Source organism: Mytilus galloprovincialis, chromosome 7 (assembly GCF_965363235.1).
Source record: "Mytilus galloprovincialis chromosome 7, xbMytGall1.hap1.1, whole genome shotgun sequence".
NCBI classification, from domain to species: domain Eukaryota; kingdom Metazoa; phylum Mollusca; class Bivalvia; order Mytilida; family Mytilidae; genus Mytilus; species Mytilus galloprovincialis.
The window spans coordinates 6752123-6773232 of NC_134844.1; the positions used below are offsets into that span (position 1 = coordinate 6752123).

The 21110-nt window shown below is 32.1% G+C and overlaps 2 protein-coding genes across 2 annotated transcripts in view; both read right to left on the minus strand.

Moving 5' to 3' along the window:
* Window positions 1-10180, minus strand: part of LOC143082217 (uncharacterized) — an 89989-nt gene extending 79809 nt beyond the window's left edge. Inside the window, exon 1 of the mRNA XM_076257803.1 lies at window positions 10078-10180. Coding sequence (XP_076113918.1) covers window positions 10078-10160 — 83 coding nt within the window. The 5' untranslated portion in view covers window positions 10161-10180. The remainder of the gene's footprint in view (window positions 1-10077) is intronic.
* Window positions 5039-8239, minus strand: LOC143084062 (uncharacterized). Its single transcript, XM_076260480.1, has 3 exons — window positions 8221-8239; window positions 6307-6516; window positions 5039-5279 (listed from the first exon to the last, which is right to left on the minus strand). The coding sequence occupies exons 1-3, from the start codon at window positions 8237-8239 to the stop codon at window positions 5041-5043; spliced, it is 468 nt and encodes a 155-aa protein (XP_076116595.1). The 3' UTR covers window positions 5039-5040.
* Window positions 10181-21110: the final 10930 nt, after the last annotated feature.

Sequence of the window (21110 nt, forward strand, 5' to 3'; positions counted from 1 at the left end):
TTCTACATTGTAATTATACATTGTATTTGCATCTTGCATATTAAGGACCAACACTATTATTTCAACACTGTTTGAGTTTTCATTTTATTCTGTACTTATTGTACTCGTGTTGCATACCAATGGATTTACTTCATTTTATTCGGACAACAAAACATAGCTTAGAAAGCAAAATATATTTCATGTAGGTAGTCCAACTGAAGAGAGCATTTCCTCACATTTCTGCTGTTTATTATAAAATAGGTTTCTAAAGCGGCAATTACATGTAGAACAGTGGTGGCCAATCAGAGATATATACTTGAATACGAATTTGAAAAAGCGGCACCAGCATATGGAGTAAATGTGTCTCAATATTGATACGTTACTATAGAGCTAGCTAAAAGTACATGTACGCTGATTTTGTTGAACGAGGAATACTGCTTTCTCAAAAGTTGCTAAGACAGGGCTATGAATCATTAAATTAAGGTCATCACTCAATTGTATGGTTGTCATCATGAGCTGATTGGCCATTATGACAAAAGTGTGTCAGAAATCATATCTCAGTGATATTCTTCCTCAGTCATAACAACCTTCCATCCTTACCGAACTGAACAAACAAATAACATGACGGGTGTCGTATACGGTACAGGAAATGCTTACCTTTCCGGAGCACCTGATTTCATTCCTGGTTTTTAGTGGAGTTTGTGTTGTTTCCTACTTATTATTTGTCTTTTGGTTTTATGAGTCTTTGGTTACTCCTTGGTTTTGATTGTTATTGTCTTATACATGATACCTAATGGATGTATTTACAAGCTTATTATTACACTTGCATATATGATCGAATAACACGCGACAAGAAGATTTCATATGAAATAAAATTTAAAAAATAAAATCCTCCCACCCGCCCCATTTTTTTCAAAAATTTGGATGAAAATCTACTAATTAATTTTAGTTGGCCTAATAATCAAAGTATTATTTGATCCATTTTGAAAATGTTTTATTTCAAAAACTGTTACCAAATTCCGAACTCTATATTGACATTTATCCTCAGGGTATACTTGAGACAATCAAACCTATCTAGTGTTCTCCACACAAATTTTGGATAGCATCACATTTGGCTTAAAAAAAAACAACTATTTTTTTTTCAATGTCATTTTTGGTGTCACAGGGATGCTCTATTTCCTAGTATAGTTACGTTTATATTGTTCAATTCATAACTGAGAATACAATTAAAGTATATATATACTTCCTATATACAATAATCATGATAATATACAAGGTGATAGGACGTGCTGCTGGAATAGGTAACTTTTTCAAACTTGAAAATATGTGAATAACTGAATTCAGAAAAGGTGGGGGAAAACTAGCAGAAATATATATGAATTAATATGTCAATAAAGTTCTCATAACTTAATCTTCGTCTGTCATGTCTGTGACACCCACGGTAACACCTTTCTTGGGCTGATTTCTTGGTGTTCTATTATCAACCAATATCGGGTACCACGATTTCCCGAGAAATACGAGAAAAACGTAATATCCCGAAAACAAGATGATATATCCTGAGAAAAAGATTTTTAATGGTGTTTTAGGTGTTTTTTTGCTTCAATTAGTGTTACAGCATACAATGATTAAGGTTTATGGCGTTCATAATTAACAAAAGTACACGGAATCTTCAGAAAATCGATTTTTTTGTCTTGTATGCAAATTCTTTGTTGAAAACAATATGGCGGACGTTATATATTGTAAGGTACATGTAGATATGTTCTCCATTATTTGTTCCCTAAATGTCAACATCTTTCTGTATAATAAACATAAACATAAATTAATATTTTATAAATGTATTTATTATATAATTGTGTCATACATTTATTTCAAATATAGGCTGAATTATTTTAAATACATCCATGAGTTTGATTCCTATATTTTTGCGAAAATTATTTATTTTATTTAAGAAAATTTAAAACTACAAAGGTACCCTGCACAAGGCACGGGCTAACCTTTGAAGTCCGCGAAAACTATTTGATTTTCTTATGTTGTCTACCTTTAGAATGTCCGCCATATTGTGTCCAACAAGGATTTTGCATTTTTATTGAATAAAAACGAGTAATATCTCTAAGTAGTATTCTTTCATATTATCAAAAGTAGTAAACCACTATAAAAAGTAACATAACACCATAAAAAATCTTTTTCTCGGGATATATCATCTTGTTTTCGAGATATTACCGACCAATATCCCTGTCTTGGCACTTTGGTATTCCACTGGTACATTACAGACCATTACAAACCACATGATACCCAAACGATATGGGAAAAGGTTACATTTCTACCTACGCAATATATCACGTATATGAAAAGGTATACATTTTCAGAATTTAAATCCCCCCATTTTGCATTGAAAGATGAGTCTGAAAGTTTGAGTTTTGAGTATATTTTGTTTGATAATTAGATATTGTGCCTGATTTCCATGTCCTAACTTTCCAAAATTTTTGTAACATTGATGATCATTGATGCCAACTTTTGAAATTCAAGTTTTGTTACACATGATTTGATTCACCTGTTCACGGTCAAAGTATAAAACTATATCCTCTGTCGCTGCTCTCTTTGTAACATTTGTATGTTCTTGTTTACAACATTACCAAGAGCATTTAATGCTTATAGTATAGTGACTGCTTTAATATCGCTAATGAATATGGGATCCGATTTGGAAAGGGGAATGTAATTACATTTAAGTCTATGGTTTTATCTGCCATTTAAATCACTGACTTTTGATATCATGTTATGTCTTAGCTCTTACTTAATTTTTCCACTGGACATGACCGATTAGGTCTTATAACTTTTATTACAGCTTATAACCTCCGTCAAATGGTTCATTAACTTTGTAAATCACGGGTTATTTTAATTTTTAAATATATATATAACGGTATGACAAATACAAATAGTCTGGCGGGGTGTTTAAGAATGGCCTGTATTTTTTTTTAATGATTTTCTAAAATGTGCAGAAGCAAGGACAAAAAAAAAAAAAGAAAAGCAACTTAATATTTGAGAATAACGCGGTGCTGAAATATAAAGATAGTATGGACTTGGTGGCTGGTTAAGGCCATTTCGCGTTTTCGCCCTTCATTTTCTCTAGTCGAAAACGCGTTCGTCAAAATCACGAAATCGGAAAGAAAAAATATTTCGCGTTTCGCGTTTTCGACTTTGCGTTTTCGTGTTTTCGACTTCCCGTTTTCGATTTCGCGTTTTCGCCCAAGACAATATGAAAGCGAAAACGCGAAATGGCCTTAACCGGCCACCATAAGATAGAAAAGAATGATCCAAATGATTAAAGAATAAAGAAATGAAGGACACTCAAGTAGACCCTAACATGTGTTTGGTACTCGGTATATATACTAGGTGGTATCAAATTACCTGACCAGGGGTGGTGTTCTCGAAGCTATCTTAGGACTAGGACATGTCCTAAGACCAACTTATGACAAGTCTTTGTCCTAAGTCGTGTTCTCGAAGCTCTCTTAACTTAGGATATATCGTATTTTTCGTCCTAACTTTAATTAGGTGTCCTAAGATCATCCTATCTTTATCCTAACTTTAGGACACGTCTCAGACAATAATTTGTAAACAAATATGGCTGCGGCTTATGTGTACATGAGAAGAAGGCACCAGAATATTCGTAGAAATAGACTACTTAGAGACTACGACAACCCTCTGGACTATTTAGATGAATTTGATATCATACGTAGGTACAGATTGTCGCGACCAATGATTATTGATTTATGCAGAAGATTTGACAATGACTTACACAGACCAACAATGAGGTCCCGTGCATTGCCTGTTTCTTTGCAGATAATGGCAGCACTTCGATTTTTTGCCACAGGGAGTTTTCAGCTTGTAAATGCTGATGTGCATAACATATCTCGTTCCAGTGTTTCAAGGTGTGTACGAGATGTAACCCAGTGTTTGGTCAATGTATGCAATCAACACATTATCATGCCTACAGATGCAGCTAGCTTAGAAATTATAAAGCGTGGTTTCTATGAGATTTCAGACTTTCCTAATGTAGTAGGCGCCGTTGATGGAACTCATGTTCGGATAAAATCTCCACCAGTAGATGAGCACATTTTTGTTAATCGGAAAAATTTCCATTCAATTAATGTACAAGGAGTTTGTGACTATAATTTGAAATTTTTGAACATAGTCTCACAGTGGCCAGGAGCAACCCACGATGCTTTCATTTGGTCAAATTCAACTGTATGTGAATTATTCGAGAATCGAACAATTTCAGACGGATGGCTACTTGGTGATAGCGGATACCCTGTAAGACCTTGGTTATTGACACCCGTTCTGAACCCCACTACCAGAAAGCAACAAAGTTACAACGGAGCACATATGAGAACAAGAAATGTTGTTGAACGGAGTTTTGGTGTGTTAAAAGCACGTTTTCGCTGTATAGATACCAGTGCTGGAACTCTGTTGTATTCAGCTTTAATGTGTTGTCGCATTGTTGTTGCTGTTGCTGTCCTACACAATTTGTGTATAGATAACAGAATGCCTTTACCACCTGACATAAATGATTTTCTGACCATGGACACATAGCCGGACCAGCCTATAATGGTCCTTTGAACGACGCCCACGGGGCAATTGTTCGTGAAAGACTGATTAATGGAAGGTTTTGACTGAATTAATAATAAAGTCATCTGATATAAAAAAATGAATTATATGTAGTTTGTTTGTATTGATTGGTTGATTATTAATGAAGTATGTAGAGTTGGCACCGGAAATTGGTAGTCCTAAAAAAAAGATATTACCTTTAGCTGCATACTCATTGAAATCGGCTGTAATTGCTCTTTTTCCCTAAAAGAACCCGTCCTTATACCAATTTGAATGAGTCAAAGAGATAAACAAACCGTAGTATAGATCATACTGTTAATTTCTGTGTCATTGGCAATCATACCACATTTTCTTTTTTATAATCACTATTATTTACGTGTAGTTGTATAATAAATGATATTTCCATTTAGAAATGTTTATACCAACAAAAAAGAATGTACATATCTTTGGAAAAAATATTTATTGTGTGGACGAAGTGTCAGAAGAAGTTGGTACATTTAAGCTATTGACGGAAATACCCATTTGCTGCAAGCTTAAGTTCAACTTTGTCAAATATAATTGGTATTTTTGTTCTTTGATTAGGAGTGATTTTCTCTCTATCTCCAGCCTCTGTTTCTCGGTTGCTAGTCTTTCTTGTTCAATTTTTAACCGGTCTTTTTCTACTCCTAATCTTTCCCTTTCTATCTCTACAAGTGATTCTTCTCATTCTTCACTGTGCGGTGATGATGGTGTTCTCGTGAAAATACTGTCATCGTCTTTGGCTGAACTAATGCCACTAGTAGAAGGTAAGACTGAAAAATAATAAATGTATCATTCAAAACGTGTTATTTAAAATACATGTTGTCGTTTGTTTATGTAATATATACGTGTTTCTTGTTTCTCGTTTTTTTTATATAGATTAGACCGTTGGTTTTCCCGTTTGAATGGTTTTACACTAGTTATTTTGGGGCCCTTTATAGCTTGTTGTTCGGAGTGAGCCAAGGCTCCGTGTTGAAGGCCGTACATTGACCTATAATGGTTTACTTTTTTTATAAATTGGATGGATAGTTGTCTCATTGGCACTCACACCACATCTGCCTATATCAATGTGATTGAATATAGATTTCAATGGACAGATGATATTTTTGAAAACGGTTTGTAAATAATGCTAAACCCCATATTATTATTTACCCATTGTGCACTTGTTCATGTTGTTCTAATACACTACTTTACCTGCATCTCGTTGAAATTTTCATAAATTCCTCTCTTTTTTCAAAGAGGAACATGGTTGATTAAAATTTAGCAGCTATCTAGTAAAGTCCCAATAGAAGACTAAATGTTACATATTGATTCTAGAACCGTATCGAACTTTACCAAATCGCTCAATCTATTATATTTACTGAGGTATCGTTGCCATATCAACCGGCATGTCTAGTACATTAGAAATGAACCTATGACTTATACACAAACACGTAACCAAAACTTGGACAAACGCAGTGATACATCTAGAATTTTTCATAAGAGGCTGCCTAAGTGTGTGGGAGGGAGCGCCCGTTCCGGTCATGCTTCAGTGATTCACTATGTAGTCAATCAAATTTTTCATAGAAAAGGGGGGTGGGCATCCTGGGTACCACCTTAATTCGCCTCTGAGACATATTTGAGACACAAAACAAATTGTGACTCGCTAATCTTTCAATTATATTAGTTATGAATTCATGAACGAGAATATAGAATATGTAAACTGACCTGTTTCGGACATTGATTCAATCTCATCTGTGCTCTGATCCATAGGGCTTCCGGCTGCCTGGCAGGTGTCGATTCCACCAGCAATGCCATCAATTTGTGTATCTCCGATGATTCCCACAACCTTGTTTTGCAGTGGTGTCAATCTATTTGGAGGATTGCCCCCACCAGTCTTTTTTGCCTCTCGTCTTACAAATGATGCGTCTGAGATAGCTTCGAGACACAACTTAAGAGTGTCCTAAGTCGATCTTAAGTCCATCCTAAACTTAGTCTTATCTATGACTTAGGACGAATCTTAGGATAGCTTCGAGAACACCACCCCAGGTATATTAAAATGCTTACATATTCTTAGATGATACCAAGATGTATACAATAATAAAAGTTCCAAACGATTGACTGAATGTTATACAGACCTATAGCCTAGATGGCCTATCTCATTTACTTTAAATTAAAAAAGAGATATCATATCTTGTACATTGTACTGTATTTATAAGATATCTTATTAACTTATAAGATATCGTATATAGTATGCTCGTATATACTGTGCTATATAAGATATCTTATTAACTTATAAGATATCGTATATACTGTTCTGTATAAGATATCTTAGTAACTTATAAGATATCGTATATACTGTGCTGTATAAGATATCTTAGTAACTTATAAGATATCGTATATACTGTGCTGTATAAGATATCTTATTAACTTATAAGGTATCGTATATATACTGTGCTGTATAAGATGGCTTATTAATTTAGTAAGATATATTAATAATAAAAAAAATATAAAGAAGGCGTGCCATGCACCTTCTTTTTTCCAGATAATTAAATATTTAAACCACAGCTTTTTTATCATGATTACTTTTTCACTATTACAATAGATTCTTCATATGCTCTTCAGACTTGTAATTGTCATTTAAGTGGCAAATTAGAACCGAATCAAGCAAAAGATAAACATTAAATGGTGTCTTCCTCCTGTTCCCACTTTAAAAAAATACTATTCCTTCTATTCCCTCTTGCAAATAACAATAGATGTTTTGATAAATAATTTGTTTTTTTGAGATCCGTTTGCGGCAAAAATGCGTCCTTTTGCGCCACATCTTTCTTACCAATTCAATTCAATTCAATATTTTACTTACGTCTCACCTTATGTAAAAAATTACACAATACATTTATAAAAAATACATTTTGTATACATAAGCCAATCTGTACAGATTTATGAGAGACGATAATTAATTTCAACATAACTATGCTAAATGTTAAAGACTGAAAATGAATCAGAATAAACCTGGGGCCGGTTTCACGAAGCTATCCTAAGACATGTCATAAGACATATCTTAGGACATGTCTTATGATCCTCTTATGACTATCCTGTTATCTAATTATCTATTCTCCTGTTCCTGCTTATATACAGGAGAATAGATAATTAGATAATAATAAGATATTTTTTTTCAAAATTAATATAAAAAATGAGTGTAATTTATATAAATAAACGTATAACTATCCTAAGACCATCATAAGACACCTCTCGCGTTGTCCTAACTTTATGACCAACTTTAAGAGATGTCCTAATTTAGGACCGCTTTGTGAAACCCACTTAGGACTAAGATATGTCGTAAGACCATCCTAAGACATGTCTTAGTCCTAAGACAGCTTCGTGAAACTGGGCCCTGGAGAACAATCACAGTCGTGTATTTGTAATAAAATAAGAATATTGGCTGACGTCAAAAATAAAACAAAAAACAACGGTGTCAAGCTTTCTTTAAATCAAATTATTTATGTTCGTTTGAAGTATTTAATAAGAACATAATAAAAGTTATATTTGTCGATAACGAGGTATTAATTATTCACATTAACAAAGCCACAAAACATCAAAAAGTTTAAAGACTGGTTAGAGGGACAATTGTATATGTCACACCGGATTTCTTTTCAAACATACCGTCGAGTCAAGACCTTTTTTTGGAGATGTTCCAATATAAACTACAACTGAATGATAATAACGGACGGTGGCACTACAAATATTTTGCATCAGCTAGCTATGGTTTTTCATTCTTTGGGCTTCAACTATTAAGCTAAACTGAACCGTAATGACTAATTGAAATTGACTATTTGTCTTAAGAATGTTTTCTTTTAATTGTATATAACTATGTTGATGTGCTATGAAATGATTTTAAAACTTTTACCCATAAAGAAAATAATGACTATAACTCTGCCAGGTCAAGTTTTTCCCAAACCTGGATAAGGTTGGAGGGACGTCAGAGAACGTAAATGTTAAAAATACGCCAATGTCCTAAAATTGAAGAGCAAATGTCCATTAAAAAAGGCGCAAATGTCATTTAAAAACCTCAAATATTCCGCAAAAACACGTTTTTTTTAATGCTTGGATGAACTTCTTAGACCGCTTTAAAAAAAAATTAATTCAATAACTGATGTTTCATTTGGAACTTTAATTTTGAGGTACAAAATATCAAATCATCGGTCTATTCAACATTCTTTTATAGAAAAGGAAACATTTTGTTCTAATAAATTATTTTGAAGGCATTTTTTTGTTAAAATTTTACAAGTAAGTAATTTAGCACTGTGGTAGTTATTAAAACACACAAAATTGTCTAAAGTATAGTTTACTCGATCATAGTTTTGTTATCATTTTTTCCCTCGACATGAATGCATATTATATTTTTTTTTTATATTTTATCTGGTTTAAATATTTTGCCAATTTATAAACAGCAAACAAAAATAAATCTGACATGTGTTTATATTATCTGTATCTGTATCTTTATCTTCATATATTCTGCCAATATAAATCCAATCACCAATATAATTATAAAAAAGGTATCAAAGGTACCAGGATTATAATTTAATACGCTAGACGCTCGTTTCGTCTACATAAAACTCATCAGTGACGCCCAGTTCAAAATAATTTCAAAGCCAAACAAGTACAAAGTTGAAGAGCATTGAGGACCCGAAATTCCAACAAGTTGTGCAAAATACGGCTAAGGTTATCTATTCCTGGGATAAGAAAACCCTTAGGTTTTCAAAAAATTCAAAGTTTTGTAAACAGGAAATTTATAAAAGTGACCATATAATGATATTCATGTCAACACCGAAGTGCTGACTACTGGGCTGATGATACCCAGTAATACAGAAAATTGAGAGATCCCTTAAAAAACACCAAATAAATAAAAATGTTTTTCCTTGTTTTATTATTACCGAGTTGATTACAAACCGACCAAATATTAGCTTTAAACCGTAATTTTGTGTGAAGTGTGATATACTTTTTCTTTCTTATGTATAAGCTTCCCATTTTACTGGGTAATAGGGAGTATTTACAAAAGTGGGTAAATCGTAGATTTATTTTAAGTTTTTAAAAGTTAATTAAAATATGGGTTAGATAAAAAAGACGAAGGTAAAAATAACAAATAAAATAAGATAAAGTATACTGGTGAAAATCACAAGTGACGAATACTTATTGCCATGCATTGTATATATATTTAATATATACAAAAAAAACATGATTTTATTTTCGTGGGTACCAAATTTCGTTTCGTGACGACACGTTACATAAATATCTTCAAGTTATAATTGATGAAACAAGTGGATTATAAATAATTTGCTTAAAATCCATTTAGCTAATATGTTATATGTTAACAGAGACATAATTGGATTATATTTTCTGTGATGTTAACAACTGTACCAAAAAAATAAGATAAAAAGATACAAGAAAATATGTATCCCAAAAATAATGAACCCAGGACATAAAGTGACCAGTACTTACCCTCCTTCTCGTAAGAAAATCCCAAAACCGTTGAATTGGGAAAATAATGGAAGAAAAATTAGAAAACACAATATATTCCTCATATCGTATTAAATGACTGAATTTTAAATATGTTTGACATAGGTATTGTCACTCAAGCTTGTCTAAAGGACGTAAAAGTACGAAAGGATAGTTTGTTTTTATTTGGTTATGGTTCAAGTGTTATAAAATCATCAATACTTTAAAATTCAGAATAATAAAACCGACATTAAAGTAAAAACATCGTTAACTAAGTAAATCCATTGTCTAATTAAATCTATCACACGGTTTATATATGAATTAGTAATTGCTACACTAAAAATTGTTGGAATTGTGATTTTTAATTAATGAAACGTTTATACTGAATCTTTGTCTATTTTGTTCATTCTAATTAGCACAAAATGTTGTTCAAAAAGTAATAAATGGTAGGTATAGTTCCCGACTAGGATCGTGATTTTCGAGTGTGGTAATTTTTCGAGTGATTTGATCGGTTTTTTTTTTCTTCGAGTGTGGCAATTTTTCGAGTGAATATGATAATAAAGCCATTTTATACACATACCTAAACTCTTGTATTGTTTATATTGACGGTCAGTCATTGAATAAAAGCAAGTGGTGAAAAACTAGCACACTTCCCTACAAGAAAGGAAAACACTCTACATCTGCTCATAACAACTTTGCCAGGTCAATTAATCCACCAACACTCGCCAGTTATTTCAGCAACCATGATGTAGTTAAGTTTAATCTCAACAAATTTAAATATAGTCTTACAATGCTTTTGTTCTAAAAGACGGAATTAAGCCATTTTATACACATACCCATGCAAACGTCAATGAAAATAAATACATGGAATCTATATATAGTCTTAGATATACATACCTTTTACCAAAAAAATTGTTATTCGTTAACAACGACATTTTAAAGCTAATTTCATTTCTCTATATATATACAAAGATGTAGTATGAGTGCCAATGAGACAACTTTCCATTAAAGTCTTAATTTATAAAAGCTAACCATTATAGTTCAAAGTACGGTCTTCAACATGAAGTCTTGGCTCACATCGAACAGCGAGCTATAAATGACACCAAAAATAACTAGTGTAAAACCATTCAAACGGGAAAAGTAACAATCTAATCTATATAAAAAAAAATGAAAAACGAGAATCACATATGAACCACGCCAACAAACGGCAACTACTGAACATCAGATTCCTGCTTATCCGGATATTTATCAAAAACAATGCGTGTTTTTTTCGAGGGATTAAACACATTTCCTGTAGCTTCAAATGTTATTTGTCAGTGTATAATTTACGTTTTATATATAAAAAAAGCAAGGTTCAAATCGCCGGAATGCCATTAAATAACGTTACGGAAAGGCATGTGATAATAATCGAAGCATGTGATAATTTTTTTCATATCAGCCCGCTAAAGACTATTTCGGAAAAATATGGAATTTACGTTAATTTAATGCTATTATCATACTGTAAAAATCATATGTTATTTTCTCTAAGTATATGATAAATTATTTTATTTCACATCTTACATGTACAGTATATATTCGTGATGCAAGCCTTTTTTTTATTATTTTTTTCATTTTTCATTACATAGCATTGTTCTGATTTTTCACTGCTGTCAAGTAGGCTTCATATATACTTCATTTTTTTAAACTCCGGGGTTCACCACAAAGAATATTATCAACTGTAAAAGCATAAGTAGCATGAAATGAAGTTGAAAAGATTATGAGTTCCCTGCACACCAACACATGGAAGTTTTAAACGACCATGACTGACTATACAGCACTAGAACTCCTGGCAACGTTGTGTAATGTTTAAAAGACCGTTTTATAAAGGATCCAGTAATTTCTAATTTAACACTGTACCTGTGTGGTAGAACATTTGCTGAACAGAATATTTACATTGAATTGAAAAAGATTATAATTTTGATCTACGTTGTAATATATGTTGGTGATTTATTGGGAATATATGATATTGTCCTTTGAAGTTCACTAAATGATAGTTATAAACTAGAAAATGTCATTTTTAGCTCACCTGGCCCAAAGGGCCAAGTGAGCTTTTCTCATCACTTTGCGTCTGTCGTCGTCGTCGTCGTCGACGTCGTCGTCTGTTAACTTTTACAAAAATCTTCTCCTCTGAAAGTACTCGGCCAAATTAAACAAAACTTGGCCACAATCATCATTGGGGTATCTAGTTTAAAAAAATGTGTAGCGTGACCCAGCAAACCAACCAAGATGGCCGCCATGGCTAAAAATTGAATATAGGGGTAAAATGCAGTTTTTGGCTTATAACTCTGAAACCAAAGCATTTAGAGCAAATCTGACGGGCTAAAATTGTCAATCAGATCACGATCTATCTGCCCTGAAATTTTTAGACAAATCGGACATTCTGTGTTTGAGTTGCTGCCCTGTAATTGGCAATTTTAAGGAAATTATGCCGTTTTTGGGCTATTATCTTGGATATTATTATAGATAGAGATAAACTGTAAACAGCAATAATGTTCAGCAAAGTAAGATTTACAAATAAGTCAACATGACCGAAATGGTCAGTTGACCCCTTAAGGAGTTATTGCCCTTTATAGTCAATTTTTAACAATTTTTCGTAAATCTTAGTAATCTATTACAAAAATCTTCTCCTCTGAAACTACTGGGCCAAATTAATCCAAACTTGGCCACAATCATATTTGGGGTATTTAGTTAAATAAATGTGTGGCGTGACCCGGCCAACCAACCAAAATGGCCACCATGGCTAAAAAAAGAACATAGGGGTGGAATGTAGATTTTGGCTTATATCTCTGAAACCAAAGCATTTAGAGCAAATCTGACATGGGTTAAATTGTTCATCAAGTGAAAATCTATTTGCCCTGAAACTTTCAAATGAATCGGACAAACGGTTGTTGGTTTGCTGCCCCCGAAATAACTAATTTGAAGGAAATTTTGCAGATTTTGGTTATTATCTTGAATATTATTATAGAAAGAGATAAACTGTAAACAGCAATAATGTTCAGCAAAGTAAGATCTACAAATAAGTCAGCATGACCAAAATTATCAGTTGACCCCTTAAGGAGTTATTGCCCTTTATAGTCAATTTTGACCAATTTTTCGTAAATTTTTGTAATCTTTTACAAAAATCTTCTCCTCTGAAACTACTAGGCCAAATTTTACCAAACTTGGCCACAATCATTATTGGGGTATCTAGTTTAAAACATGTGTGGGGTAACCCGGCCAACCAACCAAGATGGCCGCCATGGTTAAAAATAGAACATAGAGGTGAAATGTAGATTTTGGCTTATATCTCTGAAACCAAAGCATTTAGAGCAAATCTGACATGGGGGTAAATTGTTTATTAGGTCAACAAGATCTATCTGCCCTGAAATTTTCGGACAAATTGGACAACCTGTTGTTGAGTTGCTGCCCCCGAATTAGTAATTTTAAGGAAATTTTGCAGATTTTGGTTATTATCTTGAATATTATTATAGATAGAGATAAACTGTAAACAGCAATAATGTTCAGCAAGATAAGATCTTCAAATAAGTCAAACATGACCAAAATTGTCATTTGACCCCTTAAAGATTTATTGCCCTTTATAGTCAATTGTTAGCAAATTTCATAAATTTTTGTTAATTTTGGTAAATTTTTAGGAAATATTTTCCAATATATTTTGTAATTACTGGGCCAAGTTCATTATAGATCTACAAACACATTACCATCACAAAAACACCATTTTGTCATGAATTTATCTGTGTCCATTGTTAATATGCACATAGACCAAGGTGAGCGACACAGGCTCTTGAGAGCCTCTAGTTTAAAGTCAGGAATATTTGTTTTCTTATTTCACTGTAACGTTGCACTTGCACTGTTGCACAAACCGGACAGTATTAAACACAAATTCTGGGGTTAAATACAAGGACATTGTGCTCCTTTGTTGCTTTAAACATGTATAGTTTTCAAAATAAAATGAGTAGTCATGGTAAAAAAATATTATTATTACGAAATAGCAGTTAAATTATCTTATCGCATGTTTTATAACTCGAAAAAAAAAAACCAACCCCGATCTACACTCGAAAAAAGTGGAACGATTTACTAAAAACACCACGATCCTTGTCTGACAGTATATACCTACCGTGGATTATTTTTTTCTTCTTGTCAAAATATTTCCTGTCCTGTAAACACTTGAAAATGAGTAAAATTAGTTTAAATATTCGCAATACGAGTAAATTACTGCAGGAACAGGTTTCATTTATTTTTCTACTGGCTGTCACGATGATAGCTCTCCAGAACATGCCAATTAACCGTATATGTATGCAGCTGGATTAGAGAAGTGCAGAAAAATTTCAAAAGAATCATTTGGTGTGCAGCAAAGATTAAAACTTTAAAAACTAAATTACTGAGCATATCGAAACGGATCTTATCCCATGGTTAACATTGAAAAAGATCAGACCGAGAAGACTGCAAATACAGAAATTAAGACGTCATTTTCGTTAAATTGTATAATTTTTCAATTAAAACTCTATTGACGGATAACATATTTATCTTCATTTATTTTATACTGCACATACACGACTTTTACATAGACTATTAGTTATATTCACAAAATGACAATATCGCTATATTGAAACTGAGTTCACGTGACAAAAGCAGATTGATGTAATTCAAAACTTTTATGTGAAAAATATGTTTATCCTATTGGGAAATTGTAACATGCTAAGTACTGTGACATGAACGATCTTTAGATATGCAACAAAGATTAACATTTTTTTAAATTTCAGTTTCACCAGTTTCTTATGGAATCATCTACGATAAATAATTATAATAAGCATCGTGTATTCTCATGTATATTTCTAATACCGCAGTTTTAGTTTAGTTTGGTTTAAACATATTTATTTATTGTGGATTGGGAAACAAATTATTACAACTTATATTAATTCCTTTCCACTTTGCGGATGCGAGTGCTGCCTTGTACACACTGTTTCTTTAAAATGAGCGATTGATGTTTTGAAAAAAAACTTTTAATCAATATCGTCGCTTGCATTATTTTATTATCGATTAGACTTTTTCATAAGACGAGGGACTTTTCTATTGTTATCAGTTTTGCCACTGGTTCATTACACAACAATCAATAAAAAGCTTACGTTTGGTATTATACAAATAACACATAGCTGAGAGGGTGAAAGAGCAGATTGTTACCCCGAGAAAACATTGTCAACCGCGGCCGCAGTTTGACAATGCTTTTTCAAGGGGTACCAATCTGCTCTATCACCCTCTCAGCTATGTGTTATTTAATTTATTATACTGAATGTCCTATCCTTATTGTCTTTTGGTGCAAGAAAAAAATTAGTACCGTTAATTTTATTACAGATTTATTGTATTTTAAAAGTATTTTCTATGACGTCACGTACATAACAACGTTATGGGTATTATAAAAAACAGCAAAAGTTAGAAGCAAGACGTTTTTTTTTATTTTTATTTTTAAATTGTCGATTTTAAATTGATCTAGACGAGAGGGAAACATTTAGAAAATTGTCACCCTCTCAGCCATGGTATAGAGTAAATTAACACCCTCGTATTAACCAATCAAAATATGGAATTTTAAAGTATAATAAAATAAAAATCATACATAACAACACGTAAATTTATAGTGTCTTTCTATGTTGTGATGGTACACTATTGTTCTGGGTAAGGGTGAAGCCCGGCATTTGTACCTATTAAAACGTTTAAACCCACTGCATTTGTTTGCACCTGTCTTAAGTCAGAAACCTGATAATCAGTAGTTGTCGTTTGTAGATGCGGTTCATAAGTGTTTCTCGTGTCTCGTTTTTATATAGATTAGACCGTTAGATTTCCTGTTTGAATGGTTCATAAGTGTTTCTCGTGTCTCGTTTTATATAGATTAGACCGTTAGATTTCCCGTTTGAATGGTTCATAAGTATTTCTCGTGTCTCGTTGTTATATAGATTAGACCGTTAGATCTCCTGTTTGAATGATTCATAAGTGTTTCTCGTGTCTCGTTTTTATATAGATTAGACCGTTAGATCTCCTGTTTGAATGGTTCATAAGTGTTTCTCGTGTCTCGTTTTTTATATAGATTAGACCGTTAGATCTCCTGTTTGAATGGTTTCACCCTTTATAGCTTACTGTTCGGTGTGAGCCAAAACTCCATGTTGAAGCACGTTTCTTGACCTACAAAGGGTTTTCTTTTAAAAATTATTGAGTAATCTCATTACCACATCTTCTTATACCTATAAAGTATTCTAGTGAAAAATTTGTATTATACCTTTCTACATCAAAACTATTGAGTTGTGGTATGTTTTCAATTGATTAAACAATGCCAAACATTGGAATTATAATATCTAAGCAATGTATTTAACAGCGCAACACTGTAGGAATATAGATTTTCTAATGAAACAATAATGAATTTTCTCAATCTAGACAGGTGACTTATGTTCAAAAATATAGCAGCAAAGCTACTGGCAACAGAAGAGAAGTGAGCAGAAGAAATTGGACAAGGGGGTCTGGACAATATGAATCTGTTTCAAACGTATACATGATTGTCAACGTTGTGACTTAATGTGAACAATCTCATAGATCATTTTATAATTTTGATATAACGTACGTCTTAGTATGTCGATAATTTGAGTGAGATTGGACAGCTAATGTCCCTTTAAAATTGTGTAATCAATGCTTCAAATCCGTTAGATGTTAACATGGTCCATTTAATTACACGTCAAATCAATGTTTATTTGATACTGTTTATATCTGTTGTCTGATTATAGTTAAACTACGTCTTACCCGGATCTTATTTAATTCGGTTCGTTCCACATCACAGAAATAGAAAGTTTAAAGGTCTGTTTTATATGAATGAAGTTCGTGTGTCATTGTTTGAGGATTGACGTTTTAATTTTTTACGAATATGACTGGAACATATACACACCCGTCATTCGGTTAATTGAACATGAGTCCGTTAATTAAACAACAACTGCATTGACAGAAATCTTTATGAGAAAATAAAAGGATGTTGATCTTACATCAAGTACATTATTAAGCAATCTAATGTGTAAATAAAGTTTAAGACGACGAAAGACAATATGGTTCTTTCAGAACACATTTAACTCCCGAAAACCTGTTATATAAAATGCGAAATCCTTTAATTTTCTTACGTTAAATTCGTAGCTATAGTTATTGACCTAGGAAAAATTAAAATATAACACAATCTGTAAAGGTACGACTTGAAGGATACATTATCCATCCAAAATGTTGTACTAATGATGTACATAAACAGTCATTTAACTTAGCAGTTTTAGGAGAGCTTGTTAGATACCTCTAATATTTTCAAGTTGTATTATCAATACTGAGATATGGGTTTTACCCAAAGTTGAAGGTCATACGGTGATAATTTCTGTGCCTTTTCGTCTCTCATGGAAAGTTGTCTGATTGACAATCACTTCGCATCTTCTTATTTTCATATGAGATGTTTACTTTATAACGCGTATGTATAATCAGTGCTTACATATTTTTTATTGTATGATTTCTATATAATATCAATGCTGAAATGTTTACTGTAGACTGCCTATGTATTAACAATGCTGAAATGTTTACTGTAGACTGCCTATGTATTAACAATGCTGAAATGTTTACAGTTGGCTGCCTATGTATTATCAATGCTGAAATGTTTACTGTAGACTAACTATGTATTATCAATGCTGAAATGTTTACTGTAGACTAACTATGTATTATCAATGCTGAAATGTTTACTGTAGACTAACTATGTATTATCAATGCTGAAATGTTTACTGTAGACTAACTATGTATTATCAATACTGAAATGTTTACAGTTGGCTGCCTATGTATTATCAATGCTGAAATGTTTAGTGTAGACTAACTATATATTATCAAAGCTGAAATGTTTACAGTTGGCAGCCTATGTATTATCAATGCTGAAAGTTAGACTAACTATGTATTATCAATGCTGAAATGTTTACTGTTGACTAATTATGTATTATCAATGCTGAAATGTTTACAGTTGGCTGCCTATGTATTATCAATGCTGAAATGTTTAGTGTAGACTAACTATGTATTATCAATGCTGAAATGTTTACTGTAGACTAACTATGTATTATCAATGCTGAAATGTTTACTGTAGACTAACTATGTATTATCAATACTGAAATGTTTACAGTTGGCTGCCTATGTATTATCAATGCTGAAATGTTTACTGTAGACTAACTATGTATTATCAATGCTGAAATGTTTACTGTAGACTGCCTATGTATTAACAATGCTGAAATGTTTACAGTTGGCTGCCTATGTATTATCAATGCTGAAATGTTTACTGTAGACTAACTATATATTATCAAAGCTGAAATGTTTATAGTTGGCAGCCTATGTATTATCAATGCTGAAATGTTTACTGTAGACTAACTATGTATTATCAATGCTGAAATGTTTACTGTAGACTAACTATGTATTATCAATGCTGAAATGTTTACAGTTGGCTGCCTATGTATTATCAATGCTGAAATGTTTAGTGTAGACTAACTATGTATTATAAATGCTGAAATGTTTACTGTAGACTAACTATGTATTATCAATGCTGAAATGTTTACAGTTGACTGCCTATGTATTATCAATGCTGAAATGTTTACTGTAGACTAACTATGTATTATCAATGCTGAAATGTTTACTGTAGACTAACTATGTATTATCAATGCTGAAATGTTTACTGTAGACTAACTATGTATTATCAATGCTGAAATGTTTACTGTAGACTAACTATGTATTATCAATGCTGAAATGTTTACAGTTGGCTGCCTATGTATTATCAATGCTGAAATGTTTAGTGTAGACTAACTATATATTATCAAAGCTGAAATGTTTACAGTTGGCAGCTTATGTATTAACTTTGCTGAAATGTTTACTGTAGGCTGCCTATGTATTATCAATCCTGAAATGTTTACTCTAGACTAACTATGTATTAACAATGCTGAAATATTTACTGTATGATTCATATGTATTATCAATGCTGAAATGTTTACTGTAGACTAACTATGTATTATCAATGCTGAAATGTTTACTGTAGACTAACTATGTATTATCAATGCTGAAATGTTTACTGTAGACTAACTATGTATTATCAATGCTGAAATGTTTACTCTAGGCTGCTTATGTATTATCAATGCTGAAATGTTTACAGTTGGCTGCCTATGTATTATCAATGCTGAAATGTTTAGTGTAGACCAACTATATATTATCAAAGCTGAAATGTTTACAGTTGGCAGCCTATGTATTATCAATGCTGAAAGTTAGACTAACTATGTATTATCAATGCTGAAATGTTTACTGTTGACTAACTATGTATTATCAATGCTGAAATGTTTACAGTTGGCTGCCTATGTATTATCAATGCTGAAAGTTTAGTGTAGACTAACTATGTATTATCAATGCTGAAATGTTTACTGTAGACTAACTATGTATTATCAATGCTGATATGTTTACAGTTGGCTTCCTATGTATTATCAATGCTGAAATGTTTACTGTAGACTAACTATGTATTATTAATGCTGAAATGTTTACTGTAGACTGCCTATGTATTAATAATGCTGAAATGTTTACAGTTGGCTGCCTATGTATTATCAATGCTGAAATGTTTAATGTAGACTAACTATGTATTATCAATGCTGAAATGTTTACTGTAGACTAACTATGTATTATCAATGCTGAAATGTTTACTGTAGACTAACTATGTATTATCAATGCTGAAATGTTTACAGTTGGCTGCCTATGTATTATCAATGCTGAAATGTTTAGTGTAGACTAACTATATATTATCAAAGCTGAAATGTTAACAGTTGGCAGCTTATGTATTATCAATGCTGAAATGTTTACTGTAGACTAACTATGTATTATCAATGCTGAAATGTTTACTGTAGACTAACTATGTATTATCAATGCTGAAATGTTTACAGTTGGCTGCCTATGTATTATCAATGCTGAAATGTTTAGTGTAGACTAACTATGTATTATAAATGCTGAAATGTTTACTGTAGACTAACTATGTATTATCAATGCTGAAATGTTTACAGTTGGCTGCCTATGTATTATCAATGCTGAAATGTTTAGTGTAGACTAACTATGTATTATAAATGCTGAAATGTTTACTGTAGACTAACTATGTATTATCAATGCTGAAATGTTTACTGTAGACTAACTATGTATTATCAATGCTGAAATGTTTACTGTAGACTAACTATGTATTATCAATGCTGAAATGTTTACTGTAGACTAACTATGTATTATCAATGCTGAAATGTTTACAGTTGTCTGCCTATGTATTATCAATGCTGAAATGTTTAGTGTAGACTAACTATATATTATCAAAGCTGAAATGTTTACAGTTGGCAGCTTATGTATTAACTTTGCTGAAATGTTTACTGTAGGCTGCCTATGTATTATCAATCCTGAAATGTTTACTCTAGGCTGCTTATGTATTAACAATGCTGAAATATTTACTGTATGATTCATATGAATCATCAATGCTGAAATGTCAACTGTAGTGTGCCTGCGTATTAAAAATGCTGAAATGTTTACTGTAGGCTGCTTATGTATTATCTATGCTTTACTTATGATTAAAAATGCTGGTATTCCTCTATTTTAAGAAAATGTGAATATCAATAATTCCGATATTCAACCTAAGTGCTTTACTGAGTCATTTATGCAAAACGTTTTAAGAAAAAGTTTGTACTTTGCACTTAGTAACATAAAAAGAAAAGTTTAAAAAGTGGTAGTTTATATGCTTATTTTATATTCAAAACATGTTTTTAAAGAAATTTGTTTTTTTATAACAATTATTGGACTAGAACCGCCATTTGTAAAATGATATCTCAAATAGAAAAATATGGATAAAAAACTTCATATACTAGTAAATGGATTTAGTCCTGGCCTGAACAAAATGGTGGTGATTTATATGAGATTATAAAATATATTTTGGTCTATATGAACATTAAATATTT